The sequence below is a fragment of the Syngnathoides biaculeatus genome, chromosome 7 (genome assembly GCF_019802595.1).
Source record: "Syngnathoides biaculeatus isolate LvHL_M chromosome 7, ASM1980259v1, whole genome shotgun sequence".
In the NCBI taxonomy this organism is placed as follows: domain Eukaryota; kingdom Metazoa; phylum Chordata; class Actinopteri; order Syngnathiformes; family Syngnathidae; genus Syngnathoides; species Syngnathoides biaculeatus.
The window spans coordinates 3,201,925-3,224,186 of NC_084646.1; the positions used below are offsets into that span (position 1 = coordinate 3,201,925).

General features: G+C 41.8%; 1 protein-coding gene across 1 annotated transcript in view; it reads right to left on the reverse strand.

Annotated features, from left to right (window-relative positions):
* The window catches only part of gatad2ab (GATA zinc finger domain containing 2Ab), a 36,061-nt gene that overhangs the window by 4,637 nt on the left and 9,162 nt on the right, over positions 1 to 22,262 (reverse strand). Inside the window, exons 2-10 of the mRNA XM_061825762.1 lie at positions 8,607 to 8,897; positions 5,246 to 5,369; positions 5,026 to 5,157; positions 4,665 to 4,736; positions 2,840 to 2,956; positions 2,490 to 2,690; positions 1,478 to 1,727; positions 444 to 841; positions 179 to 332 (exon numbers count right to left, since the gene is read on the reverse strand). Coding sequence (XP_061681746.1) covers positions 179 to 332; positions 444 to 841; positions 1,478 to 1,727; positions 2,490 to 2,690; positions 2,840 to 2,956; positions 4,665 to 4,736; positions 5,026 to 5,157; positions 5,246 to 5,369; positions 8,607 to 8,884 — 1,726 coding nt within the window. The 5' untranslated portion in view covers positions 8,885 to 8,897. The remainder of the gene's footprint in view (positions 1 to 178; positions 333 to 443; positions 842 to 1,477; positions 1,728 to 2,489; positions 2,691 to 2,839; positions 2,957 to 4,664; positions 4,737 to 5,025; positions 5,158 to 5,245; positions 5,370 to 8,606; positions 8,898 to 22,262) is intronic.

The following is a 22,262-nucleotide window of genomic DNA, read 5'->3' on the forward strand; positions in this document are numbered from 1 at the left end:
TTCCATGTATTGTAGAGACATTGCAACATTTGCTTTAGCCAATATTGTAGATTTATTTAATTATACCATGTTTGGGACACCTAATTGTTACATGTATCGGTGGGACAGAATAATAGCAATAATGTTAGTCTAAAAGAATATGATCCAGTAAGTAGTTCCATCAAAAAGTGTCCTGCACCTGCATTGCTGCTGCTCTTCCTCCAGGCAGTCACATTGCCCTGATTACTGTTGCTCCCACCAGCGCTGACTTTCACCCCTTGCTGCAGCGGACGTGGCACCCCCTGCTTAGCTGGCCTGCTGCTCAACGCTGCCGCTGTCACGGCACTCTGCAGCTGGGTGGAGGAAGGGTAGGAATCGGAGGTGAATATGTGATGCCAGATGGTCAGAACACCAGAGAAATGCAGCGATACGGTGACCACGATTGTCTACGAGGTAGCGTTTACCTGCTTAATGGCAGAATGATGGCCTGTCACCGATCTGTGCGGCATGGCGGCCCTGACCTGCTTGTACTGGTGAGACACAAGCACCTCACTTTTGGACATCGACGGAGAGGAAGAGGTGGTTTTGGAGATGGGCGTGGCGGAGGAAGTGGTGGCCTGCTGGAGGATGCGCTGTTCAATCTCCTGCTCCTGCTGCAGCGCCTTGACAAAAGCCGCCTTAAGCCGGCTGGTGTGCTCGGCCTTGAGTGCCTTCTTCTGATTGGATGACATGCACTGGTTACACAGGATGGTCCCGGCCTTCTCCTTCCTCCAGCGAGAGGTGAAATCAGTTTTACACTGGGTGCATGTGTACGGGTCTTTGGGAATTGAGCTAGACATGCCGGCTGCAGGGCCTAGATTGCCTATGGGTGGGAAAATAAATTATTAAAACATGGCATACACCTCAAATGCAAGAGAGCACCAGTGTCAAACTCAAGGCCCGGAGGCCAAATCTGGCCCGCCACATGATTTTATATGGCCCGCTAAACCAAATGTAGAGTATCAATTTCCATGATTCTTGTAAAAAATTGTACCAAAATTTTAAATTGTCAAATGATAAAGTTGAGTTATTACAAGCAATTTTGTGTTACCAAATGTGAATAGTTGAAAAACACATTAGCGCATTTTCCGCATTATAAGGCGCACCTTCAATGAATGGCATATTCTAAAACTTTTTTCATATATAAGTCGAACCGCATTATAAGGCGCATAGAATTGACGCTACAGTAGAGGCTGGGGTTACGTTAGGCATCCATTAGATGGAGCTGTACTAAAGGCTCAATATTTATCCATATATAAGGCGCACCGTCATCTTTTGAGAAAATTAAAGGCTTTTAGGTGCACCTTATAGTGGTTGATTTCTGATTCCAAAATCGATGATGTAAATATTTTTGTTCCACAGTCACAACAGCCCTCTGAGGGAAACCGGAATAACAATGTGGCCCGCGAGAAAAATGACTTTGACACCCTTGCAATAGAGAATAAAAAGGTTGACCCACCTCGACCAAGCATGTCAAGGAGTTTTTGCACCACTTCCTCCAACCCCAACAAGTAGATGAACTCGTTATTGGCAGCTGAAGGCAAGAAGTTGAACTCGGGGGCAGGAGGTTTGGGCGGCGGGATTTCCAGCAGCGTCTTCTCCAGCTGCTTGCGAAGTGCGAGCTTGGCGGCGGCCTGGCGGCTGGCAGGCGAGTCGTTGATGCCAGAGTTTGGTGACGCTGAAGAGCCCTTAATGCCCGTTGGTGACGCCTTAATACAACAATAGAGCCCATGTGAGTGATGACACGTAAATTCTTCTAAAATCTTGACAGTTATCCAGTGGAAAAAAAAAAAAGATCAAGTAGTGGTGGGCAAAATTTTGTACACAAGATTCACATTTGCTATTAAAACTGATGGATTGGCCATGTCATTCATACAGAGGTGGAAAAAAGTGAAAATGTATCTGAAAAAAAATACTTATTACATTTCATAAAATAGATGATAAACATCTGCAAAACTGTCAATTTTATTACTATTTTGAATAGTACCATTCACAAAAAAATCCATTAAATTAGACTGAAAAAATTGCATTAAAAAACACCTTGAACTAACCAATTTTCAGAAAAAAATTCTACATTAATGAAACAACAATCATGAGATTCTTGATACTGTAAATCATCGCTAAGCCAGTTTAAAGAAGAGTATTTTTTTTCTTATTTTTACAACCAAGGGGTCTAAAGAGAGAAATCATACAGTACCATATTCAAACAAGCCTCCAACAACATACAAGTCACTTGTAAACAAGTAGTGCTATATTTGTTTACATTTTACTTTTTAACAATGTTCAACTCATTTTAACACCTATCGAAGACATAAGATTGGACAGTTTCTTTTTTTTTTTTTTTTTAATGGTGATCCTGAAAACTCGAGTTTTAGACAAATTATTTCCGTTTCCATTACTTCTCATTTTCTCATGGGAAAACATGGTTTCAACCTTAAGAGGCACCGTAAATGCTTGGGTTGTATTCTCACCTGTGGGATGTTGACCAAGATATTACTGTTGGCCACATTAGCTACCCGAATGAGGCCCTGCTGAATGATCCTCTGTCCCTGGACCTGGACATTTGGCACAGAGGCCCTGGGAGCCAGCAGCAGCGGAGGAGGGCCCGAGCCTCCGTGCTGCTGCTGTTGCTGACGTAGGCTGGCGATCTGCTGGGGAGTCACAGTAACAGGCTGATTGCAGCCAAATGCAGAAACAGACAAAACGCAAAAAAAAAAAAAAAAAAAAAAAAAAAGGGGGACAAGAGCCAGAGAAGTGAGCAGAGTCGGGACAAGAAACGCAGTGCAGTACATCAGCAGCAAAGAATATTGGGAGGACCAACCTGAGCTCCTCTGACTAGTGGGGGCATGGCCGTCTGGGAGCTGTGTTTGGACGGAACGTGCTGACCTCCCCGCACCAGAGGTGGAGGGATCACCGTCCCTGAGCTGCGACCCATTACCTGTTAATTAGGAAAATGGTAAATGGACTGCACTTATACCATTCTTTATCTACACTATCACAGTGCCCCCAAATGCTTTACAGAGCCTCACGTTCACCCACCCACACACCCATGGGTGGCTGCTGCCATGCAAGGTGCTGGTCCACTGGGATTTGAACCAGCAACCCTTAGGCCACTGGATGACCCGCTCTAACTACTGAGCCACAGCCACCCATAAACATCACGCCTGTCAACATAAATTTTGCTATACCAAGTATGTAGGATATACATGTAACATGATAAACATGCAACAGAGGTTGATGTGACAAATCCACGAGTTTACTTTAATACCCTGCATGGAGGTTTATCGTTTGAGGTCGACTAATTGCTCATCATGTGTTTTCGGCATTTTGTCTTCCAATTGGCTAATTTATAGAGGACTTTCGACTCCCGTCTGCTGCTTGCATTGAATTACCGTAATTACTGGCCTACAAGCCGCAACTTTTTTCACACGCTTTCAACCCTGCGGTTTATGAGTTTTTTCTAACGGCCGCAAGGGGGCATTCGAGCGGAAAAGATAAGAATGAGAGTGGTGGAATATATGTGCCGAGGAAATGACTTTTACCGGCTCTGTTGGCGCTGCGCTAACGTTGTTGCTGTGCTAGCGTGTTGCTGCTGTGTTACTGGCGTGTCTCAGTGATTATTTACTGGTAAGTTTTATTTTAACCAGCCCTGTTAGCACTAACGCGGCATAAGTGCTACCTTTAGCGCCGCACTAGCGTTAAACTCTGTGTACCATCTTTCTTTGTAAATATCTTGTTTCAATGTAGGCTCTTGCGGCTTTTACACAGCTGCGGCCTGTACCAAATGGTATTTCCTTTACAAATGTCCTCGGTGAGGCTTGTAACCAGGTGCGCGCCGTAGGCCGCAAAGTACGGTAAATGTCCTGTGTAACAGTGAAATGTCCAGCCAACAAGGCAACACAGTCTTCACAAGTCTGTGCAGATCAAAGAGCACAAAAACACGCTTGTTGTGAATAAGTTATAAATAAATAGTTATATAATAATAATAATTTATATAAATAAATAGTTATAAATAAGCCTTGCTGACTTCGGCTATTTCACTTGCCACTAGTCTTAAGAGTCATACACCAACAGTACCTCAGGACAAGCAGCAAGGAATGAAGACACTAAAGAGTGAGACTATTCATAGAACTTCTATAGTACAACAAACACTGCGACACAACATTGTTGCTTCACAAAACTGATGTATGGAAGCTGCAAGCGTGTATAAAGATTTTACAAAAACAAAGTAGGCCAGTAGACCGGCACCGTACAAAATATACAATAAAGACTCAATTGAAATAGAAACTGTGAAAAAGAGAAATCGTTCATTTTTTTGGGGACCAGGTTATGTTGTCCCATTTTACGACATGCTATGCTATTGATTACTGAACACAAAATGAGATCGGCTTGTTGGACAAAATCACAACAACAGTCAGCTGAATGGTGAGTTGTATTTTTACCCATTTATTTTTTATTTGTCTGTGTTGGTCCGTTGAAATATGAAAAGGTTGTTGATTGGTTGTACTTATCTAAAAAAATAATCTAATTAACATTAGGATTAATCGATTTTGACTTGAGTTTGATCACATGTAAATCGACTAACATAAAGCTGCAGTTTTTCAACTGTTCTATACCGTACGACGACCATTTGCTGTAGTGTGTACCTGAAGGGGTCCTTTGCTTGATGTAATGCTACCTCGCACCAGAGGAGGGGGAGTCGCCACAGAACCAGATGCCTTGGAACAGAGAGTAAACAAAAGTCTGTCATTAATTAACAACAATCATGCAAGAATCATACAAATTCTCATCAGTGAAGCCTCATATCTTTATATTAGACATGGATCACCTAATGAACTGTTGGTCTGTCTGTGTGTCAAAAGGCTGGCATCAGCTGATCCACAACACAAGCCTCCGGGGCTTTATCAAGAGCCAAAATAGCTCAGTGGACGACTCAAACGTCAGATATTAATCTCCTGACCCGGTTTGAACTTGAGTCTCCCTTTTTATTTTTATTTTTTGTTTTACCTTCTGAGCTGTGCTCTCCTTTTGGATCTGGCTCTGTCGTAGCTTCTTGAGCAGCACCAACTTGGCTTCTTGGAGTCTTAGCTCTTCTTTGAGCTGTTTGATGATTTGCTCCCGCTCCTCGGGAGAACTCCTCTGCACAAGGGAAAGCGAGATAAAATCATATTCCTATTCTAAATAGATCTAGACATAACCCAGCAAACCAGTGCTGCAGTCTTCTCACCATAAGTTTTTCTGTGTCCGTCTTTGTAAAGCAGTGGCCGTTCATGAGAGGACTGGATGGTTCGTTGTCTGATAGCACGATCACGTCATCCGGTGATGGCGGCTGGCACTCTCTCTTGATTTCACTGAAAGGGCGACGGGGAAAACAATGGTGTTTTGAAATCCTTTACAGACTGAATACTGTCAAGAGACAAATAAGGACACAACTGAAGTCGAACGCCATATAGCTTGTCGAATTTAGGTTTATTCTTTCGACCTTCGGTGAGCCATAGTCTCAAAGGACAGTAAGCAAAAGTAGAAGAATGTAAGAAAGGAAGGGAGGCGTCCCGTGCAAATCAAACTGCCCTTCAAGGGGCATTTAATAAAGTGACTTGGCTCATTCAATGCACAGATGAGGGATGTAAAAAGCTAAGTTGTTTCAGCCAGGCAATAGCATTGTTCAGTCGACTTCTATTTTCAGGCAGGCAGCCACTTCCTTCGGGCGTTTCCACAGGTCTGTTATGGTCAGCAGAGTGGAAGCCGCTGCACAATTGAAGTTGTGCTGCGTGTCGTGAGGGCCATCTTCGCATTTCGGACAGAGTTTGACGATAGTATCGTCGACACGAGCCATATAGTCATTGAGCATGTGGCTTTGTCCAGAGCGGAGTTGCAATAGTTTGGATCTTATGGTCCGCGGAAGATCGAGTTCAGTTTTGTCAACCTCAGGGGTAGGGTAGCCACCAAGGATGACTACAGGTTTGTCGCCGGCAACCGCGTCTTCAACCGCCGTTTGACGGAGCCTACGTAGCCCGTCTCGGTAGGCTTGTTCATCGAACACCGTGTCAGTGGGGATGTCTTCATCGATGTCTTGACTGTATTTACGGATGTCATGTCCAAGTAAGCGCGGTTGAGGTGGTTCGTTTGACACCTGATGGGATGGGTGCGAGGGTAGCTGGCAGCGTAGCAGCTACTGCCTGGCGAGTAGTTTGTTGAAAAAGCTAAGATGGTTACTTGTGATCAAAAAGGTAGAGGTGAAGAGTAATTTATTTCAATGTTTTACGTCACATTAGAGGTTGATTCACTTTATAAATACAACAGAAAATATATACAACAAAAAGTCGGGATTGTTTTGATTGTAACATGAGAATAATTAACTTTTGCTTCCACTTTTATAACAGTTATGTTAAACTGTTACGTTGAAAACCGTGCCTCAGTCAAGGTTTCAGAGTAAAGACTGACTGTCTTTACTCTAATTTGTTGATAAAAGTATAGTGCAGTGAAGTATGTTCAGTTTCGGAAGGTCCACTGCCTGAGCAATACAGCACTTGTAGTTTTGACCAACTTCCACTAGGAGGAAGCATATAATCAAAGTTTTTTTAAAGTGGTCAAAATGTGCTCTGAGGCAGACAAGAGAACAAGAACCGGGAGATCAATAAGAAAGTAATGGTGGCAGAGGGACCAAGCGAGGGAATAACAGGTTTCCCTCCATCAAACGACAACATGGCTACAGAGAGGTCTTTTGTCGGTCTTCCATTTTAGATTGTCAAAGATAAGTCAAAGTTTGAAGGAGACAAGGCTGAAGATGGCACGAGTGACATAGTAGTTTGGCTCTAAGGGAATTATGCACTCACGTGGGCAAGACTGATTCCAAATGTGCCAAAGCTTAAGCCCGGTTCACCACAGAGAACCTCGAGGCCTAGTCGGAAAGCGAGAGCCTGGGCCTCGTCTCTTCCTTCCCTCCCAGCTGCCGACACCAAAGTCAGAAGTTGAGCTAAAGCGGCGGTCCGCCGGAGACATGGAAGAGGGTGACAGTGATGGGGGGAGGGGAATACGTGGCCAGGAGCCAACCTATTGTGTACACTCTCTCACTCAGTCACTCAACCAGTCGCTACTTGGCGCACCCCTCCCCCCCCAATGCTACTTGTTCATCTTTTATAATCCTGGCTCACTCACTTCTTTGCACTTTGGGGCACACTTCTGTATTCACTTGCGCGTGGTTGCTAAACCACCATCTACCCCTCAGGGGGGACAGCATCAAAGAAAGCTGCATATACTGTACAGAAACTAATGATACACAGAACAAAACAGTGCAGGCATGAAAGAGAAAAAAAAACAACATAAAACCACCTTAAAATCTTTTGAGAGTTTAAAAAAAAAAAAAAGATGCCCATTTCAGCTTCAGGTACCTGTAAAATTGAAATTATAACTCTTGCTGACAGTTTACCCTCCTGCAGCCCGATTGGATATCTGCATACATCCCATAAATGCAGTTACATTTAATTATCAAACATAGGTTGAATTACACGGGACAAATGCGGAAAGGGGACTAGCTTATGGTGTTTGCTGCCCCTCAGTAAGCAAGAGCTTCCACGTCAAATTGGTTATGTAAGGTCCAGTGTTCCTGCATGCTTCGGCTTACAACTGAACCGCACACTATCAGATTAAGCACTGATCAATCTGTGATGGTTATTTGAAGCGACAACATATGCTTTGCATGGAGCTTTTACATCACCAAAGCCATTCACCTAAGAGATGACAAAACACAATTGGGGGTGGGCAAAGTCTGAAACTCTAAAGTAACAGGCAAACTACAGGTTCCTCTTGGGAAAAGATCTGCCATAACACTAATCCATTCATATCGAACAGTACAGTACGGGCTGTGCAGTGACGACAAATTGCTGAGGAGGCCAGTTCAAAGGTAACAAACTGAGATGAGTCAGCTCCTGGTTTCGACTTGAACCGTCATTGCGTGGCCACCGTGCATTTATCTCCCATCACATGACATCAGGCATTCGTCGGCGTGGTCATGTGACACACCCACCACTCCTCCTGGCCCCTCCCTCGTCCGACTGCTCCTTCCAAAGTAGAAACCATGGCAACGGCCAGTTGGAACCAGTTTGTGACACATAGTCTTCATTTTGTGCGAGGAGAGCGGGAAAGCTCAGGTGCTGCTGTGGAAGAAAATGGAGCCCGGGCCCCACAACGAGCATCACCCCCCTCCCCACAAGCAACTTCCTGTTCGGCACTCACTTGAGTTCGAGAGGAACCTGAAACTCCAGTGGACAGCGCTGTGCAACCGCAAGGCATTGAGCTTGAACGCAAAGAAACTAAAAATAACTTTATAGGCAAACTCCTCCCACAGGAACAAGAAAGATCAATGTGTTGCCTGCCACATCACAAGTGCAATCTGGAAATGCTCGTGTTCTTTGCACCTTTACCCTCACTTAGTATGAAAGCTGATTATAGACATTCTATGAGGAAAAGGGTTGACTGTCGACAACGCGGGGCCTCAACGTACATTGACAAATGTTTTACTAACAATATCATCGTGTGAACTGAAAGCAAAAGCATCCCAGCACAGAATATTAAGAAATAGGCTTTACCTTTTGGATGTGCTCATGTCAACAGGCTCGTCCCTCGTCTGCACCTCCACCTTGATAGTGGCCTTCACCTCCCCAGTCTTGAGAATGCTGGCCGCCAGTTTTGCTGACTGTTCGCTCTTCAGCTTGACCTCCTCCGCTTCGGCCCCGTCCAGGTCCAAGGGGCTTCTGTCAGGGTCCCCCTTCTCCACCTTGACCCGTTTGGAGTCCATGTCTACCGTGCTGTCCCTCTCCATTGCCCTCTTCTGGCTGCGTGTTTGACGCACCGCCTCTTCTGACATGGCTGCTCTCAACCTGGAGAAATGGAGGAGAAAAACTCATTGACAAGGAAAACTAATAAAAAAAAAAAAAAGTTAAATCTATACCCATAAGTACAGAAACAGCATATAAATCATGATTTCATTACAACTTCCTTTTATTCCCCCACTTACAAATGGCAATTCCGTCATTGCCTCTCCAAATAACACAAGACATCAAAGCATATCATAGCACTCAACAGATACGATGCAAATAATCTGATCACTAGCAGCAGTGGGTGTTATCGGATGGCGACAGAGTTATCTGATTGGATGCTCAATAGGTTCTATGTTTCGTTGACTCCATGACATCACTGCCACATCAATGCTTTTTCTCATCCATGATCTCGCCTTTGAGCTCATTTTTAAATGTGTTAAGTACGCTTTGGCAATTCCTGAATAATTACACATTTTTTAACAGCTAAAATTGGAATCCGGAGGAAAAGAATGACACCTGCTACTTATGAGCGGAATGAAATTCATCGCTATACAATGCCTAGCTTTTTAGTCCATATTTTTACATTAATTGGATTTTCCATGTTGTTAAGATCAAGAGGTGTTGTTAAACAACCAATGAAAACATGTATAACAGGGTTAGAGATGCACTGATCACAATACACCATCACTAATGTCCTTCAAAGAACATACGACAGGATACCTGTTTTGAACTCAAAGTAAGATCCTACACAGTCAAGACAATAAATAATAAATCATCTTTACTTTGTTATATTAAACCAAAAGTCAGTAACGGAAAAGAACAGATGAAGGCGCAGATTATCAAAATAAGCACATTTTTGTTCAACAAAGTTTCATTGTTATGTGTCAAAATTAACTATTACGCTAGGAATTACTGCAACTGTTTACATGAAGCGGCATGGCGGCGGAGCTGTTGTGCATTGGCCTCACAGTTCTGAGGACCGGGGATCAATCCCGGCCCTGCCTGTGTGGAGCTTGCATGTTCTCCCTGTGCCTGTGCGGGTTTTCTCAGGGCACTCCGGTTTCCTCCCATACCCCAAAAAGATGCATTAATTGGAAACTCTAAATTGCACCGTGGTGTGGTTGTGAGTACGACTGTTGCCTGTCTCCGTGTGACCTGCGATTGGCTGGCAACCGGTTCAGCGTGTACCCTGCCTCCTGCCCGATGACAGCTGGGATTGGATCCAGCCCTCCAACGACCCTCGTGAGGATAAGCGGCTCAGATATTGGATGGTTGGATGTTTCAATGAGATTTGACAAAACGTTTCACCGAATTACTCATTGTTAGAAGTTGAAAAGAACCTAAGAGGCTTGCAAGCGTCACCTTGCCATTGAAAGCCACTACGCTCAGTGGCTAACGGTGATTAAATTGTCCCACAATTTAAAACAAAATAAATTTTTCGTGCTAAACCTGTAAAATAATTTTATGTGGTGTGCTTTTTTTAATTAGTCCACTGTAAAACTTTTTTTGTTCTAGTGGAAAACTTGTACGGGTCATGATTCTTCATTTTTTTCCCTTGTGGACATTAATAGTTTTTCATTTAACTGATACATTCGGCCTTTATAAGGGTCCACCCTGAGGTATGTTGTGCCATCTTGTCCTCGTGCCAGTGCCCCAGATGCTGACCCAAATCGCTTTCAGTACAGTAAGATGATGAAACCCACTTCTCACATAACCTATTACACAGCACAAACACTGCAACAGTCAAACTCAATCTCAAATGGGACAGCTGATGCCGACGTAGCTTCCTCAGCGTTAGGTCTGCCGCCACCCCGCCCCCTCCAACAATGCAGTGGACATAAAACATTCGCAGGTATTATTTGGGCAGAGACCAAGTCCAAACAAAAGCATCTTTGAGTTACAAAGCTGACTCAAGGTTTTTCTACTGCGATGTGACATCCTAACAGCTTTGCGTGACCTTATCCTGAGATTAGTTCAGAGACGGCTTCCTGCCACCATAAAAAACGATCTAAACGAGTCTCACTAATTAGGTAGCGAGAAATAAAAGCTCCCACGAAAAAGCATTGATCTTCACAAACAAGTAAATAAGCATTGTCATTGTATCAAAGATGTCTGAAATACATGTCTGTACTAAAGCTTGATGGCCGGTTCTCTAGAAAAAAACAAAACTTTTTTTTACTGTAACTTGGAAAAGTTTTTATTGCTTTTTCAAGACCACTGTCAAAATTGAGCAAAAGTAAAAATCCAGTCAATGCTTGAAAATATTTCATGGAATAAGTTAGTCTATTTTTTGCATGAGTGGATGTAATAAAATGCCAAACCCGCATAGAGGCAAAAAAGTCTAGTTGTGTAATCGTTTAAAAAAAAAAAAAAAAGTACAAACTGCATTTTGATTATACATCGAATAACTCAAACTTGGGCTCCAGAATTACGACCAAAATAATAATCACAATTTTGATCAATATTGTAGTCACAATGATTCTTTATGTTAACGAAAAATCTTTTATTGCACTACAATTCAAAAGAATATGTAACCGTTTCAAGTGCAAAAACATTTTTTTCAATTAGAAAAATGATACATAATTTAAAATAAATAGAAATAGAATTTCAAAAAAATAAGTGCCAAAAATAAATACTCCTTTACCAAAGACCAACTGAATAAATAGGCGATTGCAAAGTGCAGTCACAAATTTCTACTTAACGGAAGCCGTAAATACATAAAGGGTAATAAGATTAGGCTGTAAACACCAACTTTTCCTTTGAAAATCACAATTTTTGTAGTGAAATGTCAAGGACAGGTACACCTCTGTTGTCCCGCTTGACCATTGGTCAGTCGTGCACGATCACAAAAAGAACTTCCCTTTTCGTTTAGTCCCAGTGTTTTTGCGGTCAGGCCACCGAAGTTTAATTCAAGGCAGCCGCTACAACGATTGTGTCTTACCGTGACATCCCGCCTCACACCAAACGTGCCGAGGGCCAACTTCAAAAATAAAAGCTTCAGATTACTACATTGGACATCAATGACATTTTAGACCTTTGAGGCCTCTTTATACTGCCGCGCTCGCATGGCCGATAACGGCCGCAGCACATCACATGACCGACGCGTTGGCCCACACGGGCCGTCTGCATCATTTGCCGTACACGCGGCAAAAAATGTTGAGTGAATATTGCAGAGATCCTCTTTCATGATTAGTCCATTTTAGTCACATTCTGTGATTAATTACTCACCATTCCTCTTGGTTCCACATTCCATCTCCGCCGCTGCATTCTTGATCAATTATGTAGCCTAATTAAACATATCACGTGGCCATCTAGATCCATTTGTTCTACCAGACACTGTTCTGCAGCACTATTTTTGTTGCTTTGTTCTTTGTTACAGAAAGGAAACTAAAAATGGTGACTGGAAATGTCCAAAAATTGATGCGGAAACGCCACCCTGTGGTGTCCGTGCCAACACCAGCTGTAGCGACACCTCCGACTTGGGAGAGAACTGCAGGACATTTTCAAACCTGCACGCGGAGTTTGCACTCGGGGATGAATGCAAACTGTGCAAGATAGCCGCTGTAACGTCAGAGCGTGGCCGCCACTGTCAGGAGCATAAAGTAGCTTTTATTTTGAAGTTGCCCGTGCAACGCGGCACTGGCGCTTAGTGAAGCCTTCATCATAAGTTCGCCCTTAATTGGCTGCGTGACTAGGTTGCGGGCACTACTGCAAATGTTACACTGTCCATATTTTGAATGTAAAAATATCTATATATAATCCACAATCAAGCTCAAATTATGATGGCACCAAAAATCGTTAAAATTAGAATAATTGTGCAGCATTAGCGCAAACTTTATCAAGTCCAAAATGATAGGGTAATGCAGTGTTCCTGGAAACAGGCGTACTGCAGGTCAACACTAAAGTACCTCTGTTGGTCCCAGCGGAGGGAGATGCCATCCTGAGCCATCAGTTAATGCTGCTACGCAACAGGTCTGGTAAACAACATTTTTCTACACGCATGTGTTGCAAGTGTACCGTGAACACACTTGAGAGCAGCTCAATGGGTGTGTATAACGGGGGTGTGATGGTTGCGTCAGTACATCACTCACTCCCAGGAGTCTTCTGTATCTTCTGTTTCTATACTAGCTCTGGAGGATTGTGGTGTGATGAGAGTTCTTCACTCACCACCTCTCATTTATAAGAAACTTAAAACCCTGAGGCAGACATTTTCATGGGGGATAAAATGTCAATACATCATATGTACTGTATTTTCCGCACTATAAGGTGCACCTAAAAGCCTTTCATTTTCTCGAAAGTCGACGGTGCGCCTTGTAATTCAGTGCGCCTTATATATGGATCAATACTGAGCCTTTAGTGCAACTCTGTTTAATGGATGCATAACGTAACCCCAGTCTCTACTGTAGCGTCTATTCTATGCATCTTATAATCCAGTGTTTATAATCAAGTTTCGAAATAGGCCATTCATTGAAGGTGCGCCTTATAGTGCGGAAAATACGGTACATAAACAGAGTTTTCAGTGAACTCTTAAAAACCTGTTCCCTATACCAGTGATTCCCAACCTTTCTTGAGCCAAGGTACAGATCTTAATTTTGAAATATCTCAAGGAACACCACAAATCAAGTGTCACAAAAACTGGATACACAAGTCACATACACTTTCTGCCATCAAATAGAAGAGCATTTATTTGTTTTCTTTATATGCCACTGCCATATATCAATGAACAAAGATACATTATTTGTTGTAAATTAATAATATTCTACCAATGAGGCGAAATTTGATCATTTCCCACGGCACACTAGTGTGCCACTGGGCAGTGGTTAGGAACCACTGCCCAATATAATGAATTTACATAGAGGCTTTACGGGCTTTGCACACTGTTTTAAAAATGATAATCCTTTGAATATCCTTACATGTGGTCGCAGTAAACCTGGTTTTCAGGAGAAGCGCGAATGGAGAGATGTACTTGACATTGGATTAAGAATTTGATGGCGTGGAATTGGAAAATGAGGCAAAATGGAGTGCTGCTGCTTGAATGCAACCAGAAGAAAAACCTAATGGTATGACAGAGCCTTATTCTTCTCAATGTGAAACTGGCACTGAAACACGTGTTTAAAACATTGACATACAGATTCACCCAACCCATTCAAAATATTTTTAAAAAAGTACCATTGACCTCATCCTCACGAGCCACTCCAGATTTTAATGCATTACACAACTCAAGGGGCCACTCGTGTATGGGGTTGGGCCAGTGACTGCTAGTCGGGGACCTCGCATTCATAGTAATGGGGGGCGGGGGGTTCCATTAAGCTTGTGGTGGTGGTCCTGGGGCCGAGCCCCTTTGGCTAGGTGGCTTCTCGAGGTGAAGTTTTCCCTTTTATGCTCTAGGGGTCCTATCCAGGTTCTCAGCCCCCGAAGTACAGACGTAGCAAATACTCTGGAAGCACTTCTGAAAGCTATGCATGCAAGAGGGTGTCAATCCACTTGCATGTGTCCCCAGATTCACACCTTTGGGACTTGGTCAGTTGGTGTGGGGCCACTAACTCATAACTATGCGGATTGGCTGGGCATCCTTTCACTTGCAATTTGTTTCTATAGCTATTTAAAATTACCGGAGCCACTACAAACACACTTCCGTTGTCCAGCCCAGTCCATGTCCTGAATGCTTACCGTCCTATTCCTGTCCGGTCCTGTCCTGATGTTCCTTTCCTGTGTGTGTACATTATGGTCACATACATTACAACACTCAACACTGTCATTTCCGTCACTTCCTTTTAAAGCCTTCTTTCTGAATGAAGCTTTCAATAAAAATCCATTGGAATACAAGGAATCATCTTTGCAGCATCTTAAAAACTCCATTTTGGGCCAGAAAACTGTTCCGGCATAAAAACTATACTGAAATCAGCTTTGGAATAAGTCTGTAACATAGCAAAATGTGTAAAAGGCGAAGGGCTGTAAATACGTTCTAGTGGGAATTTATACACCGATGCGTGGCAGTGATCCTCCTGTGGACATTTGTCACATCAAAAAAAAAAAAAAAAAAAAAAGAGCTATTGAATCCAATGCCTCCTAAGAAGCACAGATGGTGAGCTGTGTTGTTTCTACTTGCAGCCTGCGTTGGCTGTTCCTTTTGTTTCCCCTCAGACTAAGAAGGCCTAAGGACAGACCAGATAATTAATCAAGGCAACTGTGATAGAGAGAGAGAGAAAATGTGCTCTCTTCCTGCCTCAACGAAAGCTAGTGTAAATCAATAGGTAAAATATAATTGCAATTCTTTTGAGCCCACCCCATACTCTAACATCAACCTTTTTTGATAAAACGGGCTGTGCGGAGTAAATTTCTAAGCCTGGTGTTTTGTGTGATGAAGTAGGATGCTTTTTCTCCCCATGAAAGCAAATGGAAATCTCCTGACCTGGTTTGACACTAGAGTCTCTCTCCTTTTGTGCCCAACGCTACAAGGAAAAAAGATCAATGGCGATGGCGCATCCACCCCCCTAAGGTAGAGTACGAGCCTCTTATCTTCAGCTCTGTAATGATTTTCCCACTGGGACCTGACTGGTCTCAGTCAGCTGACACATTAACAGCCATTTTAGGAACCAAAGTCTTTACAGTCATGTCTTTATTCTTCAATTAGAGATACACTGGTCAATAATAGGTTTGCTGTTTTGGGTCTATAGAGTATCATAGACGACTTTAAAAATGTATACAACTCTTCTAGTAGTCTTGGGTTGAGTCAGGACTCTGGCTTGGTGAGAGCCCAAAAACTTGACAAAAATCAACCTTCTAGGATCAATGTTACACTAATTACATGTAAGAATATATAAAGGATTCCTTACAATTTGTCTTGATTGTATATTGTTCTTGTCCAATGAAGACGATGTAGGTCCACCTTAAGACCGTTTTGACTAAAAAAATTTGATCGTATTCTCCCACATGTACTGTAAAACAATTAAAACCTCTTCAAAATGGATTTTTCTTAAATGCCAGAAAGGTGCTTCAAAGCACACCTCCCACAATTATTCAATTCTGAAATTAACAGCATGAACCAGGATGAGTAAAGATTTGACACGGTAATGGCAAAAGATAATCAGTGTTATTTTATTTAAACCTTGGTTTTCCTTTAAGTGAAAGAATTAAAAATAGCGAAGTTTATAAAACGAGGTGTCTTGTGCTCAAATATGTGTCGTTCTTTTTGTTGTGTGTTTACAAACCCCAAATCCAATGAAGTTGGAACATTGTTACTTTTTAGACTTTACTACTTGGGCTTGATTAGTATAGGTCGATAACTAGCATTACATTATAATAATTGATCGGATATTCAAAAGATATTTACTTTGCGTCGCCACCATGCTATAAATTCTAATCCTAAAGATCATTTTTAACCTTGCCGCCTGTCTTTTGATACAGTATTGTAAATATCTGACTGCCAATAAAGTTATTTTATAAAAAAAAAACATGGGAGAGAGAAGACACATAATGCCCGGATAAGACCACAAGACAAATTTGCTCTTTCACGATTGCACTGTTAGACTACTGCAATAAAATCTTGCATTCTGATACCGCTTCATCCGTTTATGATCAGTGGGCTTTTATCTGGTTAAATCAAATGCGACTGTAAACAGTCGTTACCATGGGGATGACAACACTAGTGGATCGCGGCAACTGTATTGTAAGAAAGCAAACAGAAATTTCACAAAAAGTAGATCCATTAATTGCTGCACGTACTTACGCACAATAATTTATTCTGAAGCTATGCCTTACTTACATAAATGGATGAACAAAGATACACTACTTATTGTAAATACATATTTTTGAGCAATTAAGTACACAAATATAAACAGTAAACAAACAGGCCATTTAAATAGACTGTTCCATCTGGTGATTGGATCGCTTCAGTTGTTTTTGTTTTTTTTAACTCTTCGATCAGTCCCCAAAAAAAATCCTGATTCTGTAAAACCTAACAATAATGGATTAAAACTCACTTACAGGTGATGCTTCAACAAGAAAAATGAGAAAACAGAGTGGAGCGGCCTGTTAGCTTCAAAGAGGTCAACGAACTTTCTGTTCCTCTTTCTACTTGCTTTCTAGGACACTGCACGTTTAGCACATTGTTGCTCCCCGACTAGTTATGAACAATGATGATGTCGGACCAGGTTTAAGTACTGTATATCAGTTCTGTTTGCCTCCTCCTCCGCCCTGCCCACCCACCAATATTTTAATGCATTATACACACTCACTCATTCTCTTTCGTTGAATGCACTACACACACCTAGCATTATGGTAGAGGGCAAATGACTATACACATGTTATATCCGGCATCCATCCATTTTCTGAGCCGCTTATCCTCATGAGGATCGGGGGAGTGCTGGAGCCAATCCCAGCTGTCATCGGGCAGGGGGCAGGGTACTCCCTGAACTGGTTGCCAGCCATTCGCAGGGCACTTAGAGACAGACAACAGTCGCACTTACAATCACACTTTAAGGGTTTCCAATTAATGTATGTTTTTGGGATGTGGGAGGAAACCGGAGTGCCCGGAGAAAACCCACCCAGGCACAGGGAGAACACGCTAACTCCACACAGGCGGGGCTGGGATTCGAACCCCAGTTTCCTCTCTCTGTTGGGGAAGCTCTACGTCCTGATATTGTCTTCTATGAAGACACACTACACTCAAAATCAACTACTGTTTTTATGAGCAGAAAATAACATTAGCAATTCAGTCACTAGATGGTGAACCAACTAAAGAAATAAAGACCAGATCACAAACTCAAAACTGTGAATAAAACTGCAAAATGAATACATTTTTATTTAAGGGCTCATTAAACATTTATTTGATAGTGTCTTATACTGGGACAGGTGAGTACCAATAACAGGTATTTGGCAGATACCAGCGTTATTTCAAGGTATCGGGTACTCATGAATTCTCCAAATACCACCCATCGATACTTGAAAAAAAATCCATGTGGATAAAAGAAAATATATATATATGACATTCTGCAATGTCCAGCACAGACTACACGACTTTGTCGTTCACGAAGCTTATAATGTCACTTCACTTCACTTCACAAGACATGGTGTCATTCTATGTCCTGGAACGGATGAGTGACCACAGTAAAAGTATGACACAGACCTGAACGTGTCGGATCATCGCGTTCTGCAATACACTATTGGTCAAAGTGTTGGAACAATCATACAACCATGTAGAACATTTCACACCATGCAGAGAAGCAAAAAATAAATAAATAAATAAAATAAAAAGCCTGGCGTGCCAGACTTTCTGTGTCGTGGTCATGATGCATAGACACCACACTGGCAATTTTTGATTACATCACAATACACTGGGTAACAACGACAGAGAATGTTTGTCTGCAATATGTCTGTCAAGTCCATATCAGTCTATATTTGTGTCGTTTGCCCTCAGCATAAGACACCTCTACTTCAGAAAGAAATGGTCTTTGTTCACAATTACCTATCATTGTATTCATTTAAATTTACTCGTGGTATCGTTATTCAGTATTGGTGAGTACTCAAGCATGAACACATGTACTGGTATCAGTCTGAAAAAAAAAGCGATACTGAACATCTCTCGTTCAAAACAACACTTTCAGCATCCTGTGTCATTTTGGGTAATCTTTTTCATTAGCCGCCATTATTACAACACTGTTTGTGTCTGCAATAAATGTCCATCTGAAAAACAGACACTGCTGCAAACACAGTTCCAGTGGAGCTTCGAGGCTGAAATTCTGTCGACCTATTTTTGTATAAGACACACCAACTTACGCAACTTTTTTTTTCCCAAGCCCTTGATGGATGTTCTAAGGTGCATCTAATTCCACACACAACCAAATTTGTTGCGATGAATATATTAATCATGACTAATGCTAAGATTTAAGATAAACATGGAGATTCGTACTTTTCAAGTATCGGCTCATTATGAGAAGTCAATATTTTGTTTATACTCGTAAATCTCGATTGATTTGCTCAAAATGTCAATTACCAAGTAATCGTTAAATTTTTATGATTCTGAATTCTAAAACGTTATACTGAAGGGTCAGATTAAGTTAACCTATAGCATGCGGAGTGGGGGCAGGGACCCCATCTGAAGTGGTACCAAAGGGGGGAGGGGGTTCACACACATGTGGCGAGTGTAGACGTGATCTAACTGTACCAAAGTGAAAAACATGCTTCCTTATCCTCTCTCATACTTGCCCTCGGTCTTTCGCTCCCACACAAAAACAACTGAGAAAGTGTGTGCGTGCGTGTGCGCGTCTCCGTGTGTCTCTCCGTGTGTGTCCCTCCCGACTGGTTCTGTCCCGGACGCCAAGGGTTAAGCCCCTGCCATTTTAACGCCACTGACGGATCGTACCATTAGGGTGTTACCTAACAAAATGGAAGCCTTTAACCCTGAATCTGCCGGAGTGGCTGCGTGTACTCGTGTGTGTGTTTGTGTGAGTCAGCCAGAGCCAGAGGCAAACTGACGTGAATGTGTATAAGCATGTGTCCGCCTAAACTCAACCACAAAACATTTAAGTGTGCCGTTCGCAAGTGATCATAGACAAATGTGTGTTTCTAATGAGTCCAAGTGCATCCATGAACATCCATTGAAATGACAAACATTCTTCCAGGTCGCTTTTTCTTTAGGGGACCACACAAGCCCATAAAGATGCAGGCCATTACAACCCTCAGTGCCACGTTGACTAATTGATTCACTCAGTTAACAGAGTCTAGCTTATTGACCACAAAATTGACCAAAAACATTTACATGCAATAATTAAAATGGAATTGCCGTCGGGAGTAATCTAAAATTGCAGTCAAATTGTTTGCCCTATAATCCTATAAAACCAGAAGCCCAAACCCGCAAACAGACTGAAGAGCCAGGACAGACGCAGACGGCTATCAGATTACATTTCTCAGAAATGGATGCGAGCAGGAAGTGACCGAGGAAAATGAGGGGGTTAAAAAAAAAAAAAAAAAAGAAAAATGCTAAAATGACTCAAACATAAACCAAACGTGGCAGAAAGATGAACAAAACACTGAAGTATATCATTTAAACCTCCAACATCAAAACATTTTTTTTAATCTCAATCACAAGCACAATTGCACAGTCAAGAACATGCCAAAGCAACAAGTAGTGCTATAAAGCACAGACATTTCAGCCAACCATAAGTTTGAAGAAAATAATCCCCAGAAAAGGCACAATCGTATAACACTTAAATAAGCAGTTAACAAAACTATACAAAATGCATGCTCTGAAAAACAAAATATGTATGCACAATCAAAGAGATCTTACACAATCCGTGTCTGATGGAGGCAATACAAGTGTTCGGTTAAAATAGAAACGCAAGGTTCCATGCAGTTATGTGGATACCGAAAGCACCGTAACAAGTTGTTCAACAAAACAATCAGGTTCCAATAATGAGATCGGCTCAAGATTTCCTAATCTCATCTTAATTGAAGAGATGAATATGATTTGGGGGCCGTGTTGAGCTCTCTCGTACTGATTACATTTGAATTTGATTAAAACTCACTCGCCTGGAACACTTATATGCGACTCGAGTCTCTGCTGGTTGCAGAGACGTCTCTGTGAAATCTCCTGGAGATTAGCTAATTTACCAGGGAGCTGGGGCGAAAATTAATGGTAAATTTAATTGAAGACTTTTTGACAGCTCTTTCTATATGCTCACTACAGAGATAATTTATTTGAATGTCACAAAACCAAGAGCAATTATCACTCAAATCTATGTGGACATCTCTACATATGCTGACTTCAGTTTTTCCTCTGGTATAGAAAAAGGTCAATGCTCCCTAATGTCACAAAACTACGAGCAATTGTAACGAAAATTTATAGATATCTCCAACTACTAGTTCATTTTTGCACCGGTGAACTTGATTCAAAATTTTGAATTACGAACAGAAATAGTTCATTTTTTTGGAATTGTTCTCTGAACTTTGAATTCGTTCGAGAAAATGAGCTTTTCCCATACATGTATTTATGTATTATATACATCTTGCAGGTTATAAAAAACAAAATTCACAATCCTATTTTTTTTCCCAATAGCATATGTTACACCATACTGTATATGAGCGGTTCCCATTCATTTGCAGGGCACACTCAGATTCACACCTACTGTCAATTTAAAGGTTTCAATTAATCTACTGTGCATGTTTTTGGAATGTGGGAACAAAACCGGAGTAGCCGGAAAAAGTTCACACAGGCACGGGGAGAATGTGCAAATCCCACACAGGCGAGGCTGGATTCAAATTCGATCTGTGAGGTAGATGTGTTCACCACTCATCCACCGTGCCGCCCCAATGAGAAATATGACTATTAAATTCAGGAGCCACATGAAGTAGGTTAAAAACTGACAAAGTAATAAAAGCCATTTGGTTCGTTTATTTCGTAAAAGTCGTTGAGTTCAAGTATTGCTCCTTCAGGGAAACTCTTGAGACCTGCAGATGAGATGTTGAACCAAGCAATACTGGTCATGCGGGTTCTACTTCTAAGTGATTTGAAAAAAAAAAAAAAACAATATCCAAAGGCAACAGTTTTACGGTGAAATTATTTACCGTTTGATATTAACGAGAAATACGAAACCCTGGATCAACGGGAGCATCCAGCAAGGGAGATGTGCTCACTTCTATGGTTAAAATAGCAGTAACACGCCTTAACTGATTTGTGTATCGTTATGACATTGTATACAAGACACCATCCATTTTCTGAGCCGCTTCATCTCACGAGGGTCGCAGGAGGGATGTATAAGAGACACTATATGTGGTTTGTGAAACCAAAGTGGACTGAATATCACTTCACAGTAACAGCTCTTATAATATCAGAATATAACTTAAAATCATTACCCTAATAGCAAAATTTCCCGTCATTTTTAACCATTAATTTTCTTCAATAGCAGTACAAAGTTAAATTGGCTGGCAGCTAGTTGAAGATGTACCCCACCTCCTGCCCGATGATAGCTGAGATGGGCTCCAGCTCTCCCGCAACCCTTGTGAGGATAAGTACGGATGGATGGAATACAGTTAGTAATGTGCTTGCTAAAAAAAAAAAAGTGGGTTTTTTTCATCTAAAGAATGACAGTTCTCCAGGTAATTGGAATCAGCAAAGCTCGAATTAAAACAATAGTTCTGATATGTTTGTTGAGTTTTTTCCTCATTTTTCAAAAACTTTCAAAAATAACTTGGGCAATGAAAGCCCCACTTACGTGAAAATCATGATTTTTAGTATGTTCTTAATTAAAAAAAAAAAAAAAAAAAAAACCGCAGCCAGATTGGACTCATCCGTTTTTTCACCACACATGATTTTGATGTATATGGCTTTCTGTAACTCCCGCCATGAAAATCCTCTCGAGAGATTTGTTTTAGAGGAGAAGCAGGAAGTGACGTTATTAGCAGACGCCCACTCAGGCGGTCTCGTGT